Raw genomic sequence first — 20,152 nt, 5'->3', positions numbered from 1 at the left:
ATTTTGCTGTACTTTAGTCTATTAAAAAACCCTAATTCATCTTATAAGTAAAAAAAGGAACCCATGTTGATGTAGTTAGTTGTTGAGTGCGTAGAAGTATGATTTAAATAGAAGGTGAAAACAGATAGAGGAAGCATCGCACATGATGGTCTGCTCTTCTTTTTTTCCTCTTTCAATTAGTAGTTCCTTCTACCAGGCCTACTCTCTCTTCTCTTGTGCTAGTACCTCTTCCCTTCCATGCCTTCTAAGTAACTGGGCTGGTCTCATAATCTACGATAGACTTGCAGTTGCTTTTTAATACTGAATTCCCTTACACAAGACCCATTTAGCATCTCTAGAAATTGTAGTGATGTAAAACTAACCTTTCATATACAGGCATCTATTACAGTAGTCCTCACCACCTTGTCTCAACTCCAGTAGCTCTCTCCTTAACAACTTTCCTGACTCAGTTCAAGGGTTATGACAATTGTCATAATCTCATGCACAGTTCCTGAGGTCTGAGTGCTGGTAGGATTCAGGTACCTACTTGGATTCATCCATTGTGAAGAGCTTATTAAAGAGAAAAGTCTGTGAAATGTATTGTTTTTCTTGTCAGGCCTTGTCTGAAAATGAACTACAGCACACTCACTCTGGAATGTAGAGCTAATTATCAATGCAAAGAAATGCATGAGAACCTGACTAAAGGGAAGAACAGCTTGGAGTCACTCCCAGTACCAGTCTCAGACAAAAGAAAGCACTTATAACAGGAAATGTAGGTAACGTAGCATCAGACATACACTTCCACTCTTCCCATTTCCACCAAGAAGCAGAGACGCCTACAAATCCTTGAGGTCTATCTTCAAAAGAACTACCTATGAGGTTAGAGACCCTATTGATATCGTCTGGTACAAACATCAGAGCTCTACCACAAACACTCTGACTAGCATCATCTACCAGAGGAAATACCATTCATAGGTGGGCAGCTGTAGCCTTAACTGGGCGCAGAGAAAAATGACGAGGTCAAAGACTGGTAAAACTTTTTAGTTTTATTAAAAATTGGCAGTTGCATCCCTCCTTTGCTAAGCTGGGCAAGTTTCTGTTGTTTGGTTGGGTGGGCTTTTTTTTTTTTTTTCTATTTTCCTGTGCCATAGGATATTTTTGGGTTAGTGAGCTCTGAAAGCAAAAATAAGCAGCAACCACAAAGCAATTATCACCAGAGCAGGCTGAGCAAACAGCGTATCTTTTTGCCATGAGTCTTCCTTCCTCAGAATGACAGACCAGGCTTCCGCGATCCTGTCAGCTTGCGTGAGATACAGGAAATGCCTGCCAGAAGCCAGTCTCCTCTGGATGTCTTAAATGGACATGATGACGCAGTGTGTGCCAGCCTGCTGCCCCTGCATGGCTGTGTTTTTTTTGTGATAAACAATACTAAGGCAAAAGACCTTCTGGCTCATTAGCTCAGATACAGGTATAATTAAGCAGAATTGAAGAAAAGCTTTAGTTCCAAATTTGTTTTTAGACTGAACAGATCAGAATAAGAATTCTTAAGGATAAGGTACCTAATTAGACCTATGAACAGGGCTGTAAAAGTTTTGAAGTTTACTTGCACTGAGAAACATCAGCCTGCATCAGGAACAGTCTACATGCAGAATCCGACATTAACTTGACTTTCAACTCTTGCTTAAAGCTTAAGACTTAGAAGTTTGATACATACAGTCACACAAAAATATAAAGATTGATTAGGTAAACTGACCCTGTCTAATAATAATATTTATTTTAGTTACAGCAAGCATAAGGCTTCTCTTATATTACTAAGACATGGAACCAAGGATGAGTATGTTGCTGGAGGTTAAAAAAAGAAAAATCTAAACAAAACCATTTCAATCAGTAGTTCAAGTAACCCACAGATTCCTTCCCTTCTCCTATACGATTCTTAATTCAAATACAGGTCAAATCAGCAGTACATGACACCCTAGAAACTGCTCTGGAGACTTAAATGAAGGGAAACAATGGTCCCAGAGTAGATTCTTGTGGAGAAATTGAGCAAAGGTCAAAATCAGGTGATAAAGGAGTTGAACTGAGATTGCTTCGTGTTTGAAATACTGTAGAGACTTTTCCTCATACTGTTGTCACTGAGTTCTACTTGCTTTCTGCATGGTGTTTCCATAGTTGTCTGCACTCTTCCCTTCCTTGACACTGAAGGATTACAAGGAGTTGATCAGGTTTCCAAGTGAGGTGATTTCTTTCCTTAAATCTACGGCATTACTTGTATAGGTGAACAAGCAGTAAAAAGATCTAGTAGAGAAGAAATTATAAAGTTTATCTTGAGAAGACTTTGAAGTATCTGAAGATACTGAAACACAACACAGGCTGAACAGCAGGTGACTAATTGAGTTGCTCACAGTCAGTGATGTGACTGCATCTCCTGTTAATAGTGAAATTCTATCATCAGCTGTGGCAGCAGGGAAGGGTGTAAGGTATAACCTTACCAAGGCAGACATTATTCCAAGCAGCACACACTAATATGACATGTTCTATGCTATAATTTAGTAAACTATTACCATAACACAAGTGGAAAAATGTTAGTTTGTTAGTGCCCACTATAGAACTGAAACATATTACCCACCCTCACCCCCAAGCCTTAGGACACCTTTCTGGGTGATATTGCTTTCTGTCACTGAAATACTAAAATTCCTAGTTTGTTTTGAATAACTAATTTCAGTTGTCTGTCTTCTCACTGGCAGATCGTCTTCATTTTCCAGTCCTAGCAACTGCCTGAATTGCTTTGATCCACTCTGTACGCTCTGCGGGTGAGGCTGCTTGCAAGTAATAGTGGATTTCATTTGCCGTGATGATTTCAAAGAGGATGTTGTCAACATCATACTTCTTGGCTACAGAGAAGAAATAAGGAAGTCAGCTATAAGAGAATAAAATCTTGTATTTACAATGTTTCTTCCTTTACACACTGTAAGGGGATTTCCTTCCTTTCTACAGCTGTGCCTGATCAGACCTTCGCAAACATCACAAGATTGGGTCCATGAGACAGGTCTCTCAGAGAAACAACCCATGAATTCTGCACATTTCACTTTCAAGAGTCTACGGTTAACTGATTTCCAATCATGGAAGGACCTGCAATCCTGCAGACAGGTCACATTCCCCAAACCCTCCTGTGCCTTGCCAGCTACAAAACCAAGACATTTAAGTTCATGTCACATCCAGAATGTCTGGTCCTTTTCATATCTGCCAGCACAGCTTACACAGGTGCTGAGATGCCAACAGACTTTCTTACTGGGTATGACAGTCTGCCTCTCCTGTGGAGAGGCAAATGCATGGAATGAGCGTTCCTTGTTCCTTGCAGCAAGGCTTAACCACTGCTGTTACCCACAACTTCTAGTTTCGGGAGGGAACAGAATGTGAACAGTAATAATTTGTTGGCATAACTACTTCTAACATAAAGCTTCCATCCCAATTTCATCAGCTAAAAAGCGCAAACTCAGCTTACTTTGGCTAAGGCCAGTTATCCTAACATAGGGATGGCATCATCCATTTGACATCTTCTCTAAACAACTGACAAAACACCTGTTCCTACCTTTGCCACAGTATCCTTCTCCAGTAATTAAGACATCAACAGAGAGCCTAGTTACTAGAAGAATTACTAAATCATTGCACATAGATTGCTTTTGAGTAAAAACCACTTGTGATTTCAGGCAGATTGAAAGAATGTACCAAAAACTTATTACACAGCTCATTCAATATAGTTCCTTACAGTCTGGCATGTCTTCCACTGCTGTCACCACGCAGCCTCTCAAGTGAATTGCTCCTAACGGTTCTTCACCCTGGTGAGGACATGAAATCAAAAATGAAATACAGCACTTCTGAAACTGTTCACATGTTAATATCTGGCTACAACACCAGAATGGAAACAAAAACATTTGCTGACTTGGTATGTCACCTGGAAAATCAGGGGATCTTGAGTCTGTGCGTGACATGGAGGGTGGGGGGTATGGTAGGGGGAAGACCTGCAAATAAATAGGAAATCAAATTCTGGGATTTTGAATTCAGGATCTGCAGCGTATTTAATGTATCCTGAACAAAGGTGCAAGAAGAATATAAGCTTTGTGTCAACTATAACTTTTCTTTTGACGTCACAGTGAACAGAAAAAAAGATTAGTTACAAAAAGAGTAGATCTTAGAAGTGTTCTTACCAAGCAGCAAGAGCAGCTATACCTTTATTTACAATTTGGCCTCTTGTGCACTTCAAGACTGTGATAGTCAAAGAACAGGTGAAGATGCATTTTTGTTGGCACAAGTTTCAAAGAAGCAGTCTCTATAAGCTGACACACCTCAGCCCTTTGGGAAGGGATGCCAGGAGCAGGAAAGGCAAGCCAGGAATAGGGAGGTTCAACACTTCTCAGTGTTAATTCTCCAGCGCGTCTGGGCCGCCTCTGCCAAGGGGGACAGGCATGGCAGAAAGCACCTGTAACCCACAATGGCACTGCTCCTGCAGCAACGCAGGATGAAATAATACCTGTGGGCTGAATCTACCTGAACACCAGCTTTTGGGGGGCAGGTTTTGCCCATGGCAATGCTCCTTCCTTCCTTAGGGCAGGGTTTGGCCCATTAGAATTACACAAGAAACGGAATGCCCTGTCTCAGCCTGACACAGAAAATACCTCAATTCTAAACTGCAAAATGATTGTGTTGTGTTCATTTGCACTTATGATCCAGTTCATTTTAATCATAGATAAGAGGTGAGAGCACAGTTCAGTGCTACCTGTTCTGACTTGGCAGCCCCAGAAACCACCCTTCACTCTGCTTTTGCAGGGGATGGCCAGGCTGTGTAACCACAAACAGCCCTGCTGTCCTGCTTGGTCTTCCCTATCACATACTCCCATGCAAATATTCCATTCAGATATTTCCACAGAATGTTGGCTTTAAAAAAAAACAGGGAGATAAACCAAACATCTCTTACTCCAGCAGGATCATAGTAGTGAAGATACGCAGGGTCCTCTCTTAAAACAAACTTTCTCACCTTCCAGTTCTTCCTCCGATGTCCCTAGGAAAATTCAAAAACAGGAATGTGATGAACTGCTTTGCCTGCAAATGCTTACAGTCACCTTACACATGAGAGAACAGACAAATACAAAAGGGGAAAAGCTGAATATTTTGACAGGACTTGAACCTGGCCTTTCGGTATCCCGCTGTTTTGCACAACTGGGCTATCACACTGGTTTCTCTCCCTAATTTTTGCACAAAGCAGAGCAGTTTCAACATAGGAGACTGCTCTAAACAGATCTGAGTCAGGTAGTTACAACGTTCATGTGAGGTCTGTGAGAACTGGGTTTAAATGCTTACCAGAAAACATGGCTGAAAAATATCTTGAAGGAAGGTACCTTGAATTATTGACAAGAATGAGCTGAAGGTCCTACCCTCCCCGCAAAGGCAGTAACTACTGACAACAACAAAAAAGGCTTATCTGGTTTAAGCACCCTGGAAGAGGGTTTGTGGCTGAGAAGCTCAAGCAGAAATAACACCATCTTCTGATATGGACGGAGATGCCTCATTGCCTGTTTTCAAGAGTGAAATGATGGGTGGGGATAATCTAGATCTGCTGAAAACATTCTCAGCAGAAGCAGTAACACTTCCAAGCAATGATCCACCCTCACTGAGGGTGACCAAATCCAGGCTAACACTGGTGGAAGACTGTCATGAATCACTTCCTCTCAACATTTCAAAATATTGGTTTCTCAATTAGCTTTGTTTGCAGGGAGGCTCTTACTAACTAGGCAGATATGAATGTGATCGGGTCAAAGGTAGCAGAGACGCATATCCAATTTCTTCCTTTGCTTTTGAGTAATCTGATTGAACAAGAGAAATAAGTGAGCACCACCAAAAAATTCTTAGGCTCCCAAGGAATATTTTAACAGTGGAGGTTTAGACTGGACATTAAGAAGCATTTTTTTACAGAAAGGGTGGTCAAACACCGGAACAGGCTTCCTAGAGAGATGGTCAATGCTCCACATCAGTGTTTAAGAGGCATTTAGACAATGCCCTTAATACCATGCTTTAACTTTTGGTCAGCCATGAAGTGGTCAGGCAGTTGGACTAGATAATCATTGTAGGTCCTTTCCAACTGAACTATTCTATTCTTTGGAGAATCCTGGTTTTGCCTTCAGTTCACTAATATCTGCTTGCAATGGCCTCGGAAAGTAAGGATCTTACCATGATGTTCACCATATTGCTTCAAGTTTAGCTGGAAAGGAAGATATACAGTTATCTTCCCTCTTACAGATGGGACAGGATCAAACGTTAGTGACTGAAAGGACTCCTTTGCTCCAGTATGCTGAAAAAGCCTGTGAAAACTGGCAACTGAATTCAGTTGTGTGTCCAGAGGGACCCTGGATTGGCAGCCTCTTTACCCGAGTTGTTCTGCATTGTACCAATGACTTGTCACATCTGCTTTACAACTCTTTCCTAATTAAAACCATAAACTGTCTTATTTCATAGTAAGACCAATAAACCTCGCCACACTGGGCAAAAGCCCTGCTGCCATGCTACAGCAAGTGTTCTTTGTGCAAAGGCAAAGAGGACAGAGATGAAACCTGTCAAGTGTGGAGATAGCATAAGCGAGTTTCTCTCTTCTCTAAAGCTTTTAAGCGTAAAAGAGTAATCTTGTATCCATGCAACATCATCCCAGTGACAGAATGGAACACGTGCAATACTAACCTGTTTCAGCAAACATCCTTGTTTGACTACTATGCCTCTGAATTCTTCTTTCAAGACCACATCATCATCGCTAGAATTTCCCTCGCAGAAAAACCCACTGTCTGGCTGCATGACCACAAGAGAAAATTCAGAAGTTACACAGCTGCTGCATGTTTATCTACACGTACAAATCTGGCTTCTCTCCACCCTGCTTTTTGCCACTCAAAAAATCAACCCTTTTACTGGAAAAATCTCCCAGTGAAGTTGAGGAGCTCTACAGGTCACCATGGAAGTAGACCAGTGAGTCTCAGAGCATCTGAAGAGAGCTGGAGCATCTGTGTACATGTCAGTACCTCCATTCTCCATGATTCTTGGTGTCACATTTCCCCCATGATGGACAGGCTGCCTCAATCCCATGATGTCACAGGTTTTTAAATGCACAGACAGCAGTTCATACAAAGCAATGCCAGCACAGCCAATACATTCCAAGCTGGTCATCCCTGCACCCAATACACCCTTCCTCTTCCTCCATCCATCATAACCATCCAGAATTTGGAAGAAATGCTCCATCTAGGCTGCCTTCTCCAACGAGAACTGCCTCTAATTTTTTAAATTTGCAATTTTCTATAGCTGTGATGTTGTGATGTGTGCACTGAACACAGGCTGTCTCAGGATCCATGCATCACATCCATTCCACACCAGATAAATTGTGATACTACCTACTGAACCCTTACACTGTTCAAATGATGTAAACATAGGTAACCATTCACATGGCTTAGAGCAAATGTCTGTGCTGCCTACTTGCACGATAGCAAGTCAGACATTGACCTGCTGTGGCCTCCTCACACCACATTGGGATTGACTCAAACTAGAAACAAGCTGAAAGCAAGCAGAGCGCGCATGGGCTGCTAAGAGAAGTGTCCCAGGTAGCCAGGAACTGTGATGGTCACAAGGCTGCATCATCAGCAGTGTCTCTGTGTCCATTGCTGCACAGGTAAAGTCTCCCTACCAGGGACACATTCTAGGAAAACAAATGAAGTAATGGGAGATTCATTTTGCTGAAGTCGAGTGATTCTATGTGGTAAATATAAACAGAATTGTAATATTTAATAAGCATTTTACCTGACAGAAGGCATACTTTTTTGTTAGCATAAGTTCATAAGCCAAACATCTTTAAAACAGTAATTGACTGTGATTGTGATAACGCAAGTTCTTCAAATCGATCTACAGAATATGAAGCAATGAATTGAAAAAGATGGGTAATCTACCCAGGACAGGTGTTATTGGTGGATATTAAAAACTTTTGCTTCTCCACTCACAGCCAAGCTGTGTGCGCGTGTGCATGCGTGCTGAGTCAGATTTGATGGCTCTGCACAGACATGGGTTTGTAGCTTGGGCCACTCTGAGAAGCACCATGATAATGCATTCCTCTCTTCCCTTCCACTGAATCATCAGGGGAACTGATGGCTGAATTCTGGTCACTGGTGAAATTACCAGGAACAAAGTTTAAGTTAAAAAGAACCCAGCTTGATCTCATCACCCAGTTCACACTTAAGACAGGTGCCAGAAAAAAAAAAAAAGCAAATATTAAAGTGAGCCAGTTCGTTCTGAGTATCATGTAGAGAAAGACAATTAACACAGATCTCCCCATTTCTGTACACTCTTCCCTCCAGGACTTAAGAAACCCAACAAGAAGCCTAAGAAAAGCAGAGCATCGGCAAGACTGGAACAATAAAATAAACTAAAAAAAACCCCCAAAGAACCAAAACCAACAAACCAAAACCAGAATACAACACTCACAAAGTAATAGTAGGCATCGCTGAGATCTAAGAAGGGGGTGTCTGACAGGCCCTCGGCAGCAGCCTTGGACGTATCCCCTGCAGGCTGTAGATAACCTTCACTCAAGAGGGAAGAGGCAAGCATGAGACCTTCTTTGCGATTTCGGATGGAGTTGCTAGACACCAGCCAGTCAATCACAGAGGTGCCTGGTTACAAAGGAACAAATAATACCAGTCACAAACCAAGTCAGACGTGAAGAAGCCTAAAAATACACAGGCAACAAGGCTACTCTATTCATCAATCTCCTGAAAGATGTTCTTAGTGACAACACAGGGAACTAATCTGGAAAGGTCTCTTGGTCATTTAGTGAGGTAGATCTGACTGATGGCAGGGGCCACTCATGAACACTGTACCTGAGGGAAGCCTCAGGGACAGGGGAAGTATGAAGGGCAGCCAAGCTTAGAGAAGGCTGTCTTCCAGGCTGCTATGTTACTGACACAGTGCTGTTGAAACAGGGTGATCCACAGGTTTGACTTGGAGCAGGAGAGGAATTACAATGTGACACAGTTTGTCGATGAAAAAGTCAGAAGGGAATAATTCTTCTGGAGTTGTTTCATGCAACTTTCTACAAAGATCTGCTTCAATCTTTCTAGCACTGGTTAAATTTCTTCCTCCTCTCTTGCTTACCATGGCCATAACTGAACACTTTTTCAAGCTTCATCCTTTGAGCACCTCCTGCATTGGTCGAGAAAACATCTGCCAGGTTTTCTTCTCAAACTTCTCTGTACTCTACAGAGCATAGAGCTGTTTCATCTATGTTTAGCCTCTCGGCCCTGTGCTCCCTTTATTGTGTGGAAAAGGGGGACAAGAGGTCCTTACCTGTAAAGCAGTGATTGAACACTTTTTTATCTTTTTCCAGCTTCAACTCCTTTATTCCCTTTTCAGGATCTTTCATTGAGAGGTACAAAGCACTGCATGTAAAGAGAACCACAGAAACTGTTACCAAATAAAACACTTTATCTTGTTCGTACCATAAGATCATTGTCATTCACAGGGTCTTCATGTTTTGCTGGCATATTGCTCTCTGCAGAACGATGGCATGGCTTAGTGCAATTTCCTGATGATTTATGTTGAAAAGCCTGGAGGCCTCACTACATCACTGTTGCAGCTGCAGGAGCAGAGGGGGGAGTGCACAAGCGATTCACCACATCCCCATATTTTGAGAATGGAAAAACTTGTGGTGACTGTAATGTGAACAGAGGAACACCCACTGCTGAGGCACCTTCACAGGGCCCCACAGCCTCGGTGCCAATAGGGGAGCTCACTGCTTTGCGCTGTCCTCCCCCAGAGGTCCTTGGTTGAGCAGAAAGCCTGTCACTGTGACATCTCCAAAACCAGAGTCCCTAAGTGACCTCAGTGAACCTTGGTGTGACTTCCTTTCTCCCACCCGCTTTTCACTTGCTCAGAACTCTAATTCCTCAGAGCTCTGGAATGACAAGAAGGATGAATATTATATACCACAACCTAAGTCCTTTGGCCTGTTAGTCAAGGTGATCCTCTGCTGAAGCCCGTGAAGTCAGATTTAGTTGGATCTTGGCCCTGTGCAGTTTTACCATCTTGTAAGGAGCGCTGCAGGCTCATTTGTACTTTGGTATTTACTGCTCAGAAGCAAAAAATAAGTTGTCCTTAATTTTTAAAAGCACTGACAAACAGATGGCTTTCTGCATGTGCCCTTTATCTCTTCTCCCTTTGCCAGTTCCAAGTTCTCTGGCAGGCACCACTCCTCTCACCATCCAAAAACTAGGCTAACATCAGCGTTTCTCTGGAGAGCAAAGAAAAGGTTTAAAATACTTCTGCAATAAATTATATATTGTATAAAAACGCCTCTCCTGGAAGAATCACACTTTGGCTGGGGTCTGCTTTTGCACTGTATTGTGCTCAGAAATCTCCTTATCAGCAAAATCCTTTGATAAATAAGCACATTTTGGTAAAAGATGATGTATTAATAATGATCTTCCTAGTTCTGATCGCTAGCTTATTTCTGCCACATTGTACGCTCTGAAACTGTTAGTCATGCAGAAAGGACTCTGAAACCAGAGAAGTAGCATGGACAGACGTGCTCATAGCTCTTCCAGATTGAGGTTACATATCTGGCACACTGCCTGCAGATGGAAGTAAATGGGGGTGCAGAGCTATAAGAACAAACCTCAGATTGATTGTTTCAGGCAGCCTGATAGACTTTCTTGTGGATTTTCTGGCAAACCTTTGGCCTCCATCTATGCAGTGTATTGCTTTCTTGATATCCCGGACCCAGGCATCTCTCTCCTCCAGGTAAGCAGCTTGAAAAAAGTGGTCCTGCTGCTTGGCCGCAGTGAGCTTGAAGACAAACTGGAATGACAAATGATGGGTTTTTTTAAAAGTTACTTTGGTGTAGCTAGTTGGGCACGATTAATCTAGTACCACCACAGCATACAGCCTACCTTTGCCTAAGGGACTATGGAAAATGCCTTAGAGTCACAGTTAAATTAAACTCTAAAGAAAAACATAAACAGGCAGTGCAGGTGATCGACCCCTTTTGTTATTTCCCTGTGAGCAATCCTGACATTACCAGTATAGCCAAGGTGAGCAGCACTGATACAGCTGCTGATTTTAACTTTTGCTGGGAAGTTCAACACAGCTGAAAGGCTTATGGTGGGTGTAAACGTGTCTTAACATTTATAGAGATGTGGTCAGTCTGAGGGAGGAAAAAAAAATCCCACATGGTATTGCTCAGCTACTGATTCACAAGGAGAGAAAAGGTCACAGTCACATTGGAGAGTGGTTGAACACATCTGCAGCCCAGCAGATCTTTAAGGGCTTGGTAGGGAGATGATACATCCAACCCCTGGCTACATCTAACGATCACTATCTATCTAAACACACTAGCAACAATGGAAAGACTGTATTTCCCAAAAATGAGAAAAGAATCTTTCAAACGTAGTTTTAAGTGGGGAAAAAATAACACCAACCTGAAAAAAACCCCACAAAGTTCACACATTTTTATCCAGTGATCTTTTGGATGGAAAATCTGGAGCTAATTCCTCAGACAAATAGTTTTCCACTTCCTCTAAAACACTGTTCCCCATAAGTGGAACTGTAATTTGTTCCATAGTTGTATTAGAATAAATACAACAGGTTCTGACTCAGCAGGCATCTAAAAATGACAGACTAATCAGCAAGCAAACAGCATGGCTTTGAGGCCAAGTACAGCAGAGACTATCGTCAAAGAGCAGAGTGCGGTGAATCTACAACAATGAAATCAAAACACTGAATGAGTCTACTGAAGCTCACATTTGTAAATGGCACAGTTCTGAACATCCCTAATACACATCTTCCAGACTGTTGCCAACGGGAAAAATTCCAACACCCTGAAATTGTGCAGAAGTCCCACTGACTTTCATGGAAGACCGATTTCAAACTTACAAAACAGTGGGTCCTCAAAAATCCACTTCAGACAGAAAAGTAACCATTTCTTATCTGACACTGTTCATATTTCCAGCAACACCCACCTTTTCTATTATGCAGTAAAGAGCTACATCCTGAATATCAATGTACGGTGCATGTGAAAAGCAAACAGAGAGCTCTCCAAATCTCAATATCCAAGAGTCACGTTAACACACCAGATTAAGAGAATGAAATATCAAAGCATTAAAGCAAGCTTTTACCAAAGGAAAAACCAGCATTCTCGAAGTCGAAGAGCTGAGAAGCAACATACAGTGATGTCCTGGTTCTTGCCAGAACCAGGACAAGTGAAATGCTAAAGAGTTTTCATTTCCACTACACAGAGGAGACTGGGAAAGCTCTTTCTCTTAACTTTGGTTTTTAGAAAGCTAGGCCACTAAGCTAGACATCCAGGCTTCCTCTAGTGAAGAGCTCGAGTCTCCAATCCTAGAAGTGACCAAGTCTCCCTCTGATGATACCTGTTTGTGCTGTTGAGAAAATTAGACCATTAGACTGAACTAAACACCAACATTTTAGATAGTTTAAGTTAGGACAAGTGAATCTGACTATGAGCAACCATACATGATAACACTATCCACAGGAAAACCATGGGGAAAACAGACAAAGCACAAGTATTGCAGAATTAACATCTCATTAAGCAACGATCAAAGTTCAGGTCAAGAACAGAGAACAGTGGTAAATGCATTTTGAAAGAAAATCTCAAAATATGCAGTTGCATCCTCTTCTGAACAGGCTAGATATCTTTAACAAATCCAAGATTGATTTCCTTTCCCTCAGCGCCTGCTTTTTGGAAATGATTTAGTAAACAAAGTGTGTTTGTGATGTGCCCTAAGGTTTCAAACTACGCCCTGATGCAGATGCACAAGCCGATTCAAAAAGCTGAAGTCTAGCCAGATGAATAGAAAAGTGTGCTCATGGCTCAGTAGTCCCTGCTCCAAACTGGGCCCAAGTGAGTGAAACTAGACTTAAAACTGACCTAATGAGAATTATCCCACTTTTCACCCTACAGAACTCCTGTCCGAAAAATATACTTTCATTTCTAGCCATATGAAGTAAACGTATGCAAACCACTAAGAATCAGAGTAATTCCCATAAGAGGAAGAACTGTATGTTTTGGCATGTAACCAATGAGAAGATAGGATGGAATGCAGAGGCTTTGGATTCAGCAATATAGTAAAATGTAAGATACAAAAATCAGAATACTATATTTTCAAGGAATACATGTAGAAATTTAGATTTCATCATATCAGGCGGTAACTACTTGTAAGAACAGTCCCAGTGATGGCGTTGCTCATATGAATGAGCATGTTGCAGTTTTGACTGTTTGGACAGTGCAAATTTTAAGAGAAAATATGCCTCCAGGGCTGTTGGTCTATGAACTTGCAGAATGATCTCACCAACTCAATAAGGAGGATGTGCTCCAACACCTGCTGAAGTAATTTGGATCACTTCCATTGACTTCAGCAAACTCTTCATCAGATCTTACTTATGAAAAGGTATTTTGGATGCCTCAACTCTGAGGTCTGAGATCCTTCCTTTTTTCCCCTCTCTATTCTCCCTCAGAAAAGGCCTCAGCAACTAAAATGAAACATAATGTAAATTTCATTATGTAATCTCAATGTAAAATGAAGCATAATGTAAAACTCATTGCAGTCAACGGAATTATCCTCAAAGGCTTCATCATCCTTCACTACAGATGTATCTTCTGCAAACTGGTACATCCTCAAGCAACCCTTTGGGCAGGTGAGGACGTCTCTCTCTCTGCCTTCAGCAGATATTGGATACTTCAGACCTCTCTGCCTATTTTGTAGAACGCACATACACTGGTGAATTATTTTTTCATTATTAAATGTGTTACTCTTACTGACATCTCCAAGCAACTACTATAGACCAATACTGGTGTCAATGCCTCTGTAGGAGTTTAAAAAAAAACAACCACAAATAAAACCCCCAAAATCAACAAACCACAAGACTGTTTGGGAAGAAATGCTCTGAGAAAAACAATTTATACCACTATAATGTAGGATCTGTGATACTCTTGAATATAGTACCCTCTCCCTATGCATTATACCTCATGTATAAAGTAAGAAGTGCTGTGCTAAGGCTTGTTAGATAATGTAGGAACACGGTTTCAAATCAGCAGAATTAGAACCAAATGTGTGCAGATATACTTAATTTCTGTTCCTTCATTTTGGTTATTTAATGTTCCTGCCCCATGCTCTAGTCTCTAGACATAATTATGCTTCACCTTTATTATTCATGTTTTGCAAACGATGTAAAGTCGTGCTGTAACAAAGAGGTCCCAGCCAGTGCCCAGGCAATGCAGTGACACACATCCATGCTAGCCAAAGCAGAAGATCAGATCCAAAGCCGCAGGGGTTAAACAGTAAAGGTTGCCCAGCCGTGCCTAAGGGTGGCTTGGGCAGGAGCTGTTAGCAATAAGGAAGAGTAAATGGGCTTGACCAGCAGTCTCAAACCCTTCTGAATCAGGTGGCCAACCTCCCTTGCCAGCTCAGGGATCAAAAAACCTGTGATGGGCATGGGGTGGGAATGCACGGCTGTGCAATTCTCCTTCCAGGCATGATAATACAGTCTCCTGTGGACAACTCCCAGTACCTAGAGAGAGCTAGGAAGAGCAGGTAGCTCTTGATGATCCTGCTCTGGGTGGGATTTCCAAGGTAACGGCCTCCTTCTAAAACCTTTTGTTCCCAGAAGCAGCCATCTACAACTTTGACTCAGCACAGGATTAACAGCAATCTTTATTCTCTGCTCCAACCTTTTATTATACTGACTCAAATAGCTTTTAAGTTAAGAGCTCCTTTTTCTTAACAGGTGTAAGTCTAAAAAGACTCCTGAAGAATCAACTTTTTTTTTCATATAAATATGAAGTCTGCACAAAGAAGAAAAATAAAGAAAAAGAAAAGAAATAAGTAGAAGAAAGAAGAAAGGAAGGAAAAAAGAAAGCCAGCAGGTCCAAACCTGAAACCAGGGACCCTGATGCCACTTACTGCAAAAGCTAAGGACAGGTATAATTCTCCTCACTTTACTCATGTGAGAAAGCAAAGCTTGCTCTCTCACACTTTCTATTTTTCTAATGCTCTCAGAGACTTCTATCTTTGGTGAGGCATCCTTGCGGTAAATTTCTTTAAAGTGTAATTGGATAATCTTCCAGATTCTGGGGGATCCCTTTGTCACAGGAATTCCTGGGATTATAATGACTATCTGATGAAATTGAGTTGCTGAAATAAATGACCAAAGATATGATTGTTTGCTCATACTAGGAACCCTGTTTTACCAACAACTGTTTTTCAGGAACCCTGTAACAAGATATGTATGCTTGTACATTCATATTTCTGTATCTTATTTTGTGTCAAATAAGGCTCTGAATTTGTGAATATAGTCATCTGAGTGTTTCATTAGGAACTGGGACCTCAGTCTGTGCACTTGCTACCCTCAACCCCAAATGTCTAGGCAACATTTGACCTACTTTCCCTAAATCAGTTTTGGTTTTTGCTCTCTCTCTGAGTGTAGATGTGACTCTTAGTCACTTGCAAAAGCCCTACGAGTAACAGTGCAATGTGTGATTAATACAGAGGTATGTGGGGTCGGGTAGTTACCAAATAGTAATGAAAAGGTTTATGTTACATTAAATACAGGAGTTGATCCATTCAGCTGCTAAATGTCCCAACAATATAATTTAGCTCTGTTCTCTGACAGACTCAGAGATTTTTAAAAAAAAGAAAAATATAATCACTGTCTGAACTGCTCCTCTTGAAGTATCCTGAATTTTTCCTGAGCAGTCACACCTTTCAGACACTACAGAAGTCCAAGCCTCTATGACAAGTGAGAGTCGCCGCTAGGTTAAGCATAAGGAATTTGTAACCACCAGCCTTGAGCACCTTCAGTGCCTCCAAGAGTATAAGTATACTGTCAATCATTGTTATAATAAAAAAGAACTTACCATTCTTTTGCCAAAATCTTGGCATGGGCTGTTAATAGAGCTTCCTTTTAGTGGGACCATCCCTTTGGGGCTGTTGTCAGCCTTCCGCTTGTAGAATTCAATTCCATCTTCTAAGAGTACAACCCACATCGGCTTCCAGGTATTAAACATGCTGCCCTGCATCAATAAATCACTGTGTATATTATGTTCAATAAATTACTCTTCAAATGATATCCACTGAAGATATGACCTTCCAGAGAGTCTGGCTGATGTCAAAATAACTGTAGTTAGTGTCTCAAGGGGAACATACCACAATTGCTCCCATCTCACTACGCAGTTAAACATTGTTGTTATTCTTCTGACCACCATTAATTTCCCCTAATAGTCACCCCCGCCCTGAGTTTTTTCAAAATCACCTGCCCCAGAAGGTGTTTCTTCTCAGTACCAGTTAATCCTGACCACTGCCTTCAAGATGACATAGTGGCAATATTATGAATAATCCTCAAAATTTCTGAATGTGAACTGGCACATCAGAACTGTCTCATTAACTTGGGCATCCTGTGCTATATTTAGGACTTGATGCTACAATACAGTCAGTTGTTGAGGCTTGGCTGTCTGATAAGAAAGCACACATCTCAGAGGATTTCTAGACATATAAGCACAAATTGTAAGAGTAACGAATAGTTTAAGGGTCTGCAGCTGCAGATCTCCAACTGCTGTGGTAAGGAATTTAATCTTTTAAAACTTTTACTTCCTATTTCTGAAACACAGCTGTTAGATGTAAGAAATACAGAGATAAAGACAGGGCTGGATCCTACATATAGTAAAACACACAGTAAAACTCTCAGACTCAGAGAGGAACAACCTGCTTCTCTGTGTTGAGCATGATTAACCACTAGAGTTACTAAGGCTGTTGCATTCTAGCTAGATGACCTCTCTGATCCTGCCTGCAACCAGCTTCAAAAGTGGTCACAATCCCAGATACCCAAGTGACTTACTGCTCAGCCAAATGAACATTTAGATATGCTGAATACCAACAGTTCCTCTGAGGAGTTACTAAAGCACAACCAACATTTGTGGGCTCCAAATCAGAGGCCATCCTTCAAAAAAAAAGTTTCCCTTGCTCTTTCCATTACAAAGAGACACGTAAATTTATCCTCCCCCTCCTACAACTCCATCCACAGCATCCCTGTCCTCCTCGGACCGTGGTGGCTGAGCAGTGCTAAACATGCAGACAGAAGCAAGGCAGCCACCATTGTGCTGTGCAAATGGCTTGGTTTGTTAAACCTGAGAGCTGAGCAGAGTTAGTTACATTTGCATTTTGTATTTCTGCAGAAGTGAACAGGACAGAAACATGCTGAGTCTTTTTTTTTTTTGTCTTTTTTTTTAACTCCCCAAATGAACCCTTTGTCTGCCACATCCTTTTTTGCTACCCTACCTTCCAAGAAAGGCCTTTTGCACTCTGAATCAAACCTTAGGCTCAACTACAGGGTGGGGAGGGAAAACAGTCAGCTGACATCTTAAGAGCAGGACCTGCCTCCCAACTCCACACCCCTCACTGGAAGCAGAAGGTGCCCCACAAATGAATGCTGTTTTCCAAAGGAAGGTCACTGCACTGGGGACTCTCTGGAAATGCAGCTAAACAGGGAACTACAAGGGAGAGTGTCATCCAGGTACCACATATGGGTTGACTGCTGTTTTCTTTTAATTCTTTTTTTTAAATAAACCATAAGAATTTACCATTTTTTGAGAGCCCAAATTAACCCACTTGTTGATTTTCTGCTAACAAATCAATTATGATGATGAGCCACGACAAGAACTCTTGCAATTTCCTTTTGTTTGTGAGTTTACCACAGGTTACAATACTCATAATACATATACAATACATAATACAATCCAATGCTCATAAACAGACAAGTCCAGTACTTGCTGAAGACCAGACTGACATGCTCTGCCAATGGAAGCCACCACGGAGCAGTTAGACTGGCAGTCTCAAGTCCACACCATCAGCAAACCCAAACATGGTCACATTGTTCACATCTAAAACATCTCATGAAAGACAAGCAAGATGCTGGATTTGATTTTCCTGGACTAAAAATCAAATTGTCACACCTACTCCAAAGACTGCAGATACAGATGGGTGTTCCTTGAATTGCTCTCTGAAATCATTAACCACTTTAAAAACACAGGCAACTTCCCTTTGGTAGAACAACTTCTTTTTATAACATCTGCACCACTACAAGATTAGAAAATTGTTTCTTAGGCTCAGATGATGGCACAAGGTCCCCCAAAATATACAAACAGAGATTTAAGCTAAGCTAAATCAACACTGAAGTCTGAGCCCACATTTACTGGAGGTCACAGTGTCTCAGCTAAAGCACTGACCCCAAGCACAGCACTGTTCCCTAGCCTAATGTAAATATCAAGAGGAGAAAGTCTGTGACAAATGGCTTTCACTCTCTAACAAAGAGAGCTGTGGCTGCATGGATGATTCCTTTGGGAGGTCAAATCCTTGGTTTCACTTTACAGGCATAAAGGAGAGGAGGAAAATACATAATTAGCAGGTAAGGTTAATCAGGAGCATGCTCATCCTTGCTGGAAGCTCTTGTTGTGGAATTCACAGCAGCCTCACTGATGTATCAAACAGCTGGTACCATCTGATCTGTTATCTTCCACTCCTTTTACTCTCCAGCCCTTCCTCTAGCACAGGCTACAAGCTGTTCTAGGAAATGGGCACAGTTACCACAACAGCACCCAGCAGCAACTTTAGTAGCACCTGCAGAGAGAGACTTTTGAGGGGCCCAGCACCCACAAGAATGTGAGGGGCTGACACTGGCACATCTGTATGCATCTTTTCCCTGCCATACCCAGCCAGGTGCACACAGGTTGGGACTGTCCCAGTGTCTAGGTTTCCAGCCATTCCCCTGTCAGGGAGGAATATATATCATGAGCCACTTGCTCAGACCATTGGAACTAGAGATCTGCAATCTGCACAGCATGAATTTGGTGCTCTCCTTCCTCACAACAGCATCGCTGCAGCTTTGCGATTACTTTATGCACTTAACTTCTTTTCAGTGTCAGTGAAAATAAGACTGAGGAGTGGCCTTTTCACAACATGGGTCCCAGACTAGAAATCCTTCTAGCCAGCTGATTGAATGAGTGAAATTCTCATTTTGATGAGCAAAGATACCACAGGAGAGAGCTCCTCTCTGTCTTCAGGACTGACACTATTTAGTTAGGCTGCTTTAAGCCAGACTGATCTCACTAAGGATTTAAATGAAAGTCAAGGCCTTATCCTATGGGCTCTTACAAAAAAGACTCCAGAGCAAAGGTTGCCATGGGGCGGCAACTGCCTTCCCAAAGAAGGGAAGTGTCTGTGGCCCCACACACTGTCTCTAGGCCAAGGTGCTCTGATCTCTTTGATCTCCCTATGCTTCCTTGATGTTTAAATCTGCAATTAAGTGAAATAGAGTAGGCTGCGGCCATTTCAAGCTGTTACCTGTTTTGCCAAGCTTCCACTAAGTGCATTCATTTATTTAGTAAAAATACAAATCTCCTGATCCAAAGGTACATCTGAGACATGTGCAAAATGCCTTATGTAATATTCTGACAAGATATAACTGCTAGCAAGTATCTCTATAATCACTAACACCGTATTAGTTTACTGCCCAAAGAATTCTGTTCATTTGCCTTTTCTTTTTGGAAAAAATGATCTTTTTTAAAAAACTGAAACCAAAGTATGTTTCCCTACACTTTCCCAACCTGTTCAGAGTTCGCTTCCTCCTCCACTCAGTCCAAAACTGCACACTTACCTTCTTAACTAAGTAGCCCTCCCTTATGCGCATCGGTTCCCGCTCCATGTCTCAGGCAGTTGCACTCTCAGGTCTATCAGTGCTGGCAGTTAAGCTCCTCTGGCAACAAAGTTTGTGGGCTGGCGTTTTTACAGTACAGCTGTGTCACCTTCACAAGTTCCTCTGCTGGCTAATCACATGAAAACAAGCCCATTTCCTCTTACGGAGCGAGAGATAGGGAAACGCAGAAGTACATGCGTATTTATAGTTTGCCTCTGAAAGAATAGGCAACTAAATGCTCAACTGTATCAAATACGGCCAGCCTTGAGGACAGAGTCCTGGTAAATTAAATAAGCATTTTAGTGCCCAGTCTCAAGAAATCAGACCCACTCTGCAAATACATGAACTCTAGCAAAACAACAAACAGGGTGGCATACTGAGTTGCTGCCTGGTGCAT

General features: G+C 41.8%; 1 protein-coding gene across 11 annotated transcripts in view; it reads right to left on the bottom strand.

Moving 5' to 3' along the window:
- Positions 1-1,004: 1,004 nt before the first annotated feature.
- Positions 1,005-20,152, bottom strand: part of PLEK (pleckstrin) — a 64,248-nt gene continuing 45,100 nt past the window's right edge. For 10 of the 11 annotated variants that reach the window (XM_075749748.1, XM_075749740.1, XM_075749738.1 and 7 more), the window contains 8 exons: positions 15,926-16,081; positions 10,670-10,851; positions 9,343-9,434; positions 8,485-8,669; positions 6,706-6,810; positions 4,952-5,035; positions 3,746-3,815; positions 1,005-2,870 (listed from right to left, as the gene is read on the bottom strand). In XM_075749748.1, the coding sequence (XP_075605863.1) occupies positions 2,731-2,870; positions 3,746-3,815; positions 4,952-5,035; positions 6,706-6,810; positions 8,485-8,669; positions 9,343-9,434; positions 10,670-10,851; positions 15,926-16,081 (1,014 nt within the window). In that variant the 3' untranslated portion in view covers positions 1,005-2,730. Of the gene's footprint in view, positions 2,871-3,745; positions 3,816-4,951; positions 5,036-6,705; positions 6,811-8,484; positions 8,670-9,342; positions 9,435-10,669; positions 10,852-15,925; positions 16,082-19,716; positions 19,888-20,152 lie in introns of those variants that run through there. The other variant, XM_010308078.2, reaches the window with a different exon arrangement.

The sequence above is a fragment of the Balearica regulorum genome, chromosome 3 (assembly GCF_011004875.1).
Source record: "Balearica regulorum gibbericeps isolate bBalReg1 chromosome 3, bBalReg1.pri, whole genome shotgun sequence".
NCBI classification, from domain to species: domain Eukaryota; kingdom Metazoa; phylum Chordata; class Aves; order Gruiformes; family Gruidae; genus Balearica; species Balearica regulorum.
Note: the sequence above shows the minus strand (reverse complement) of the source record. Positions and strands in the feature narration are given on the sequence as shown.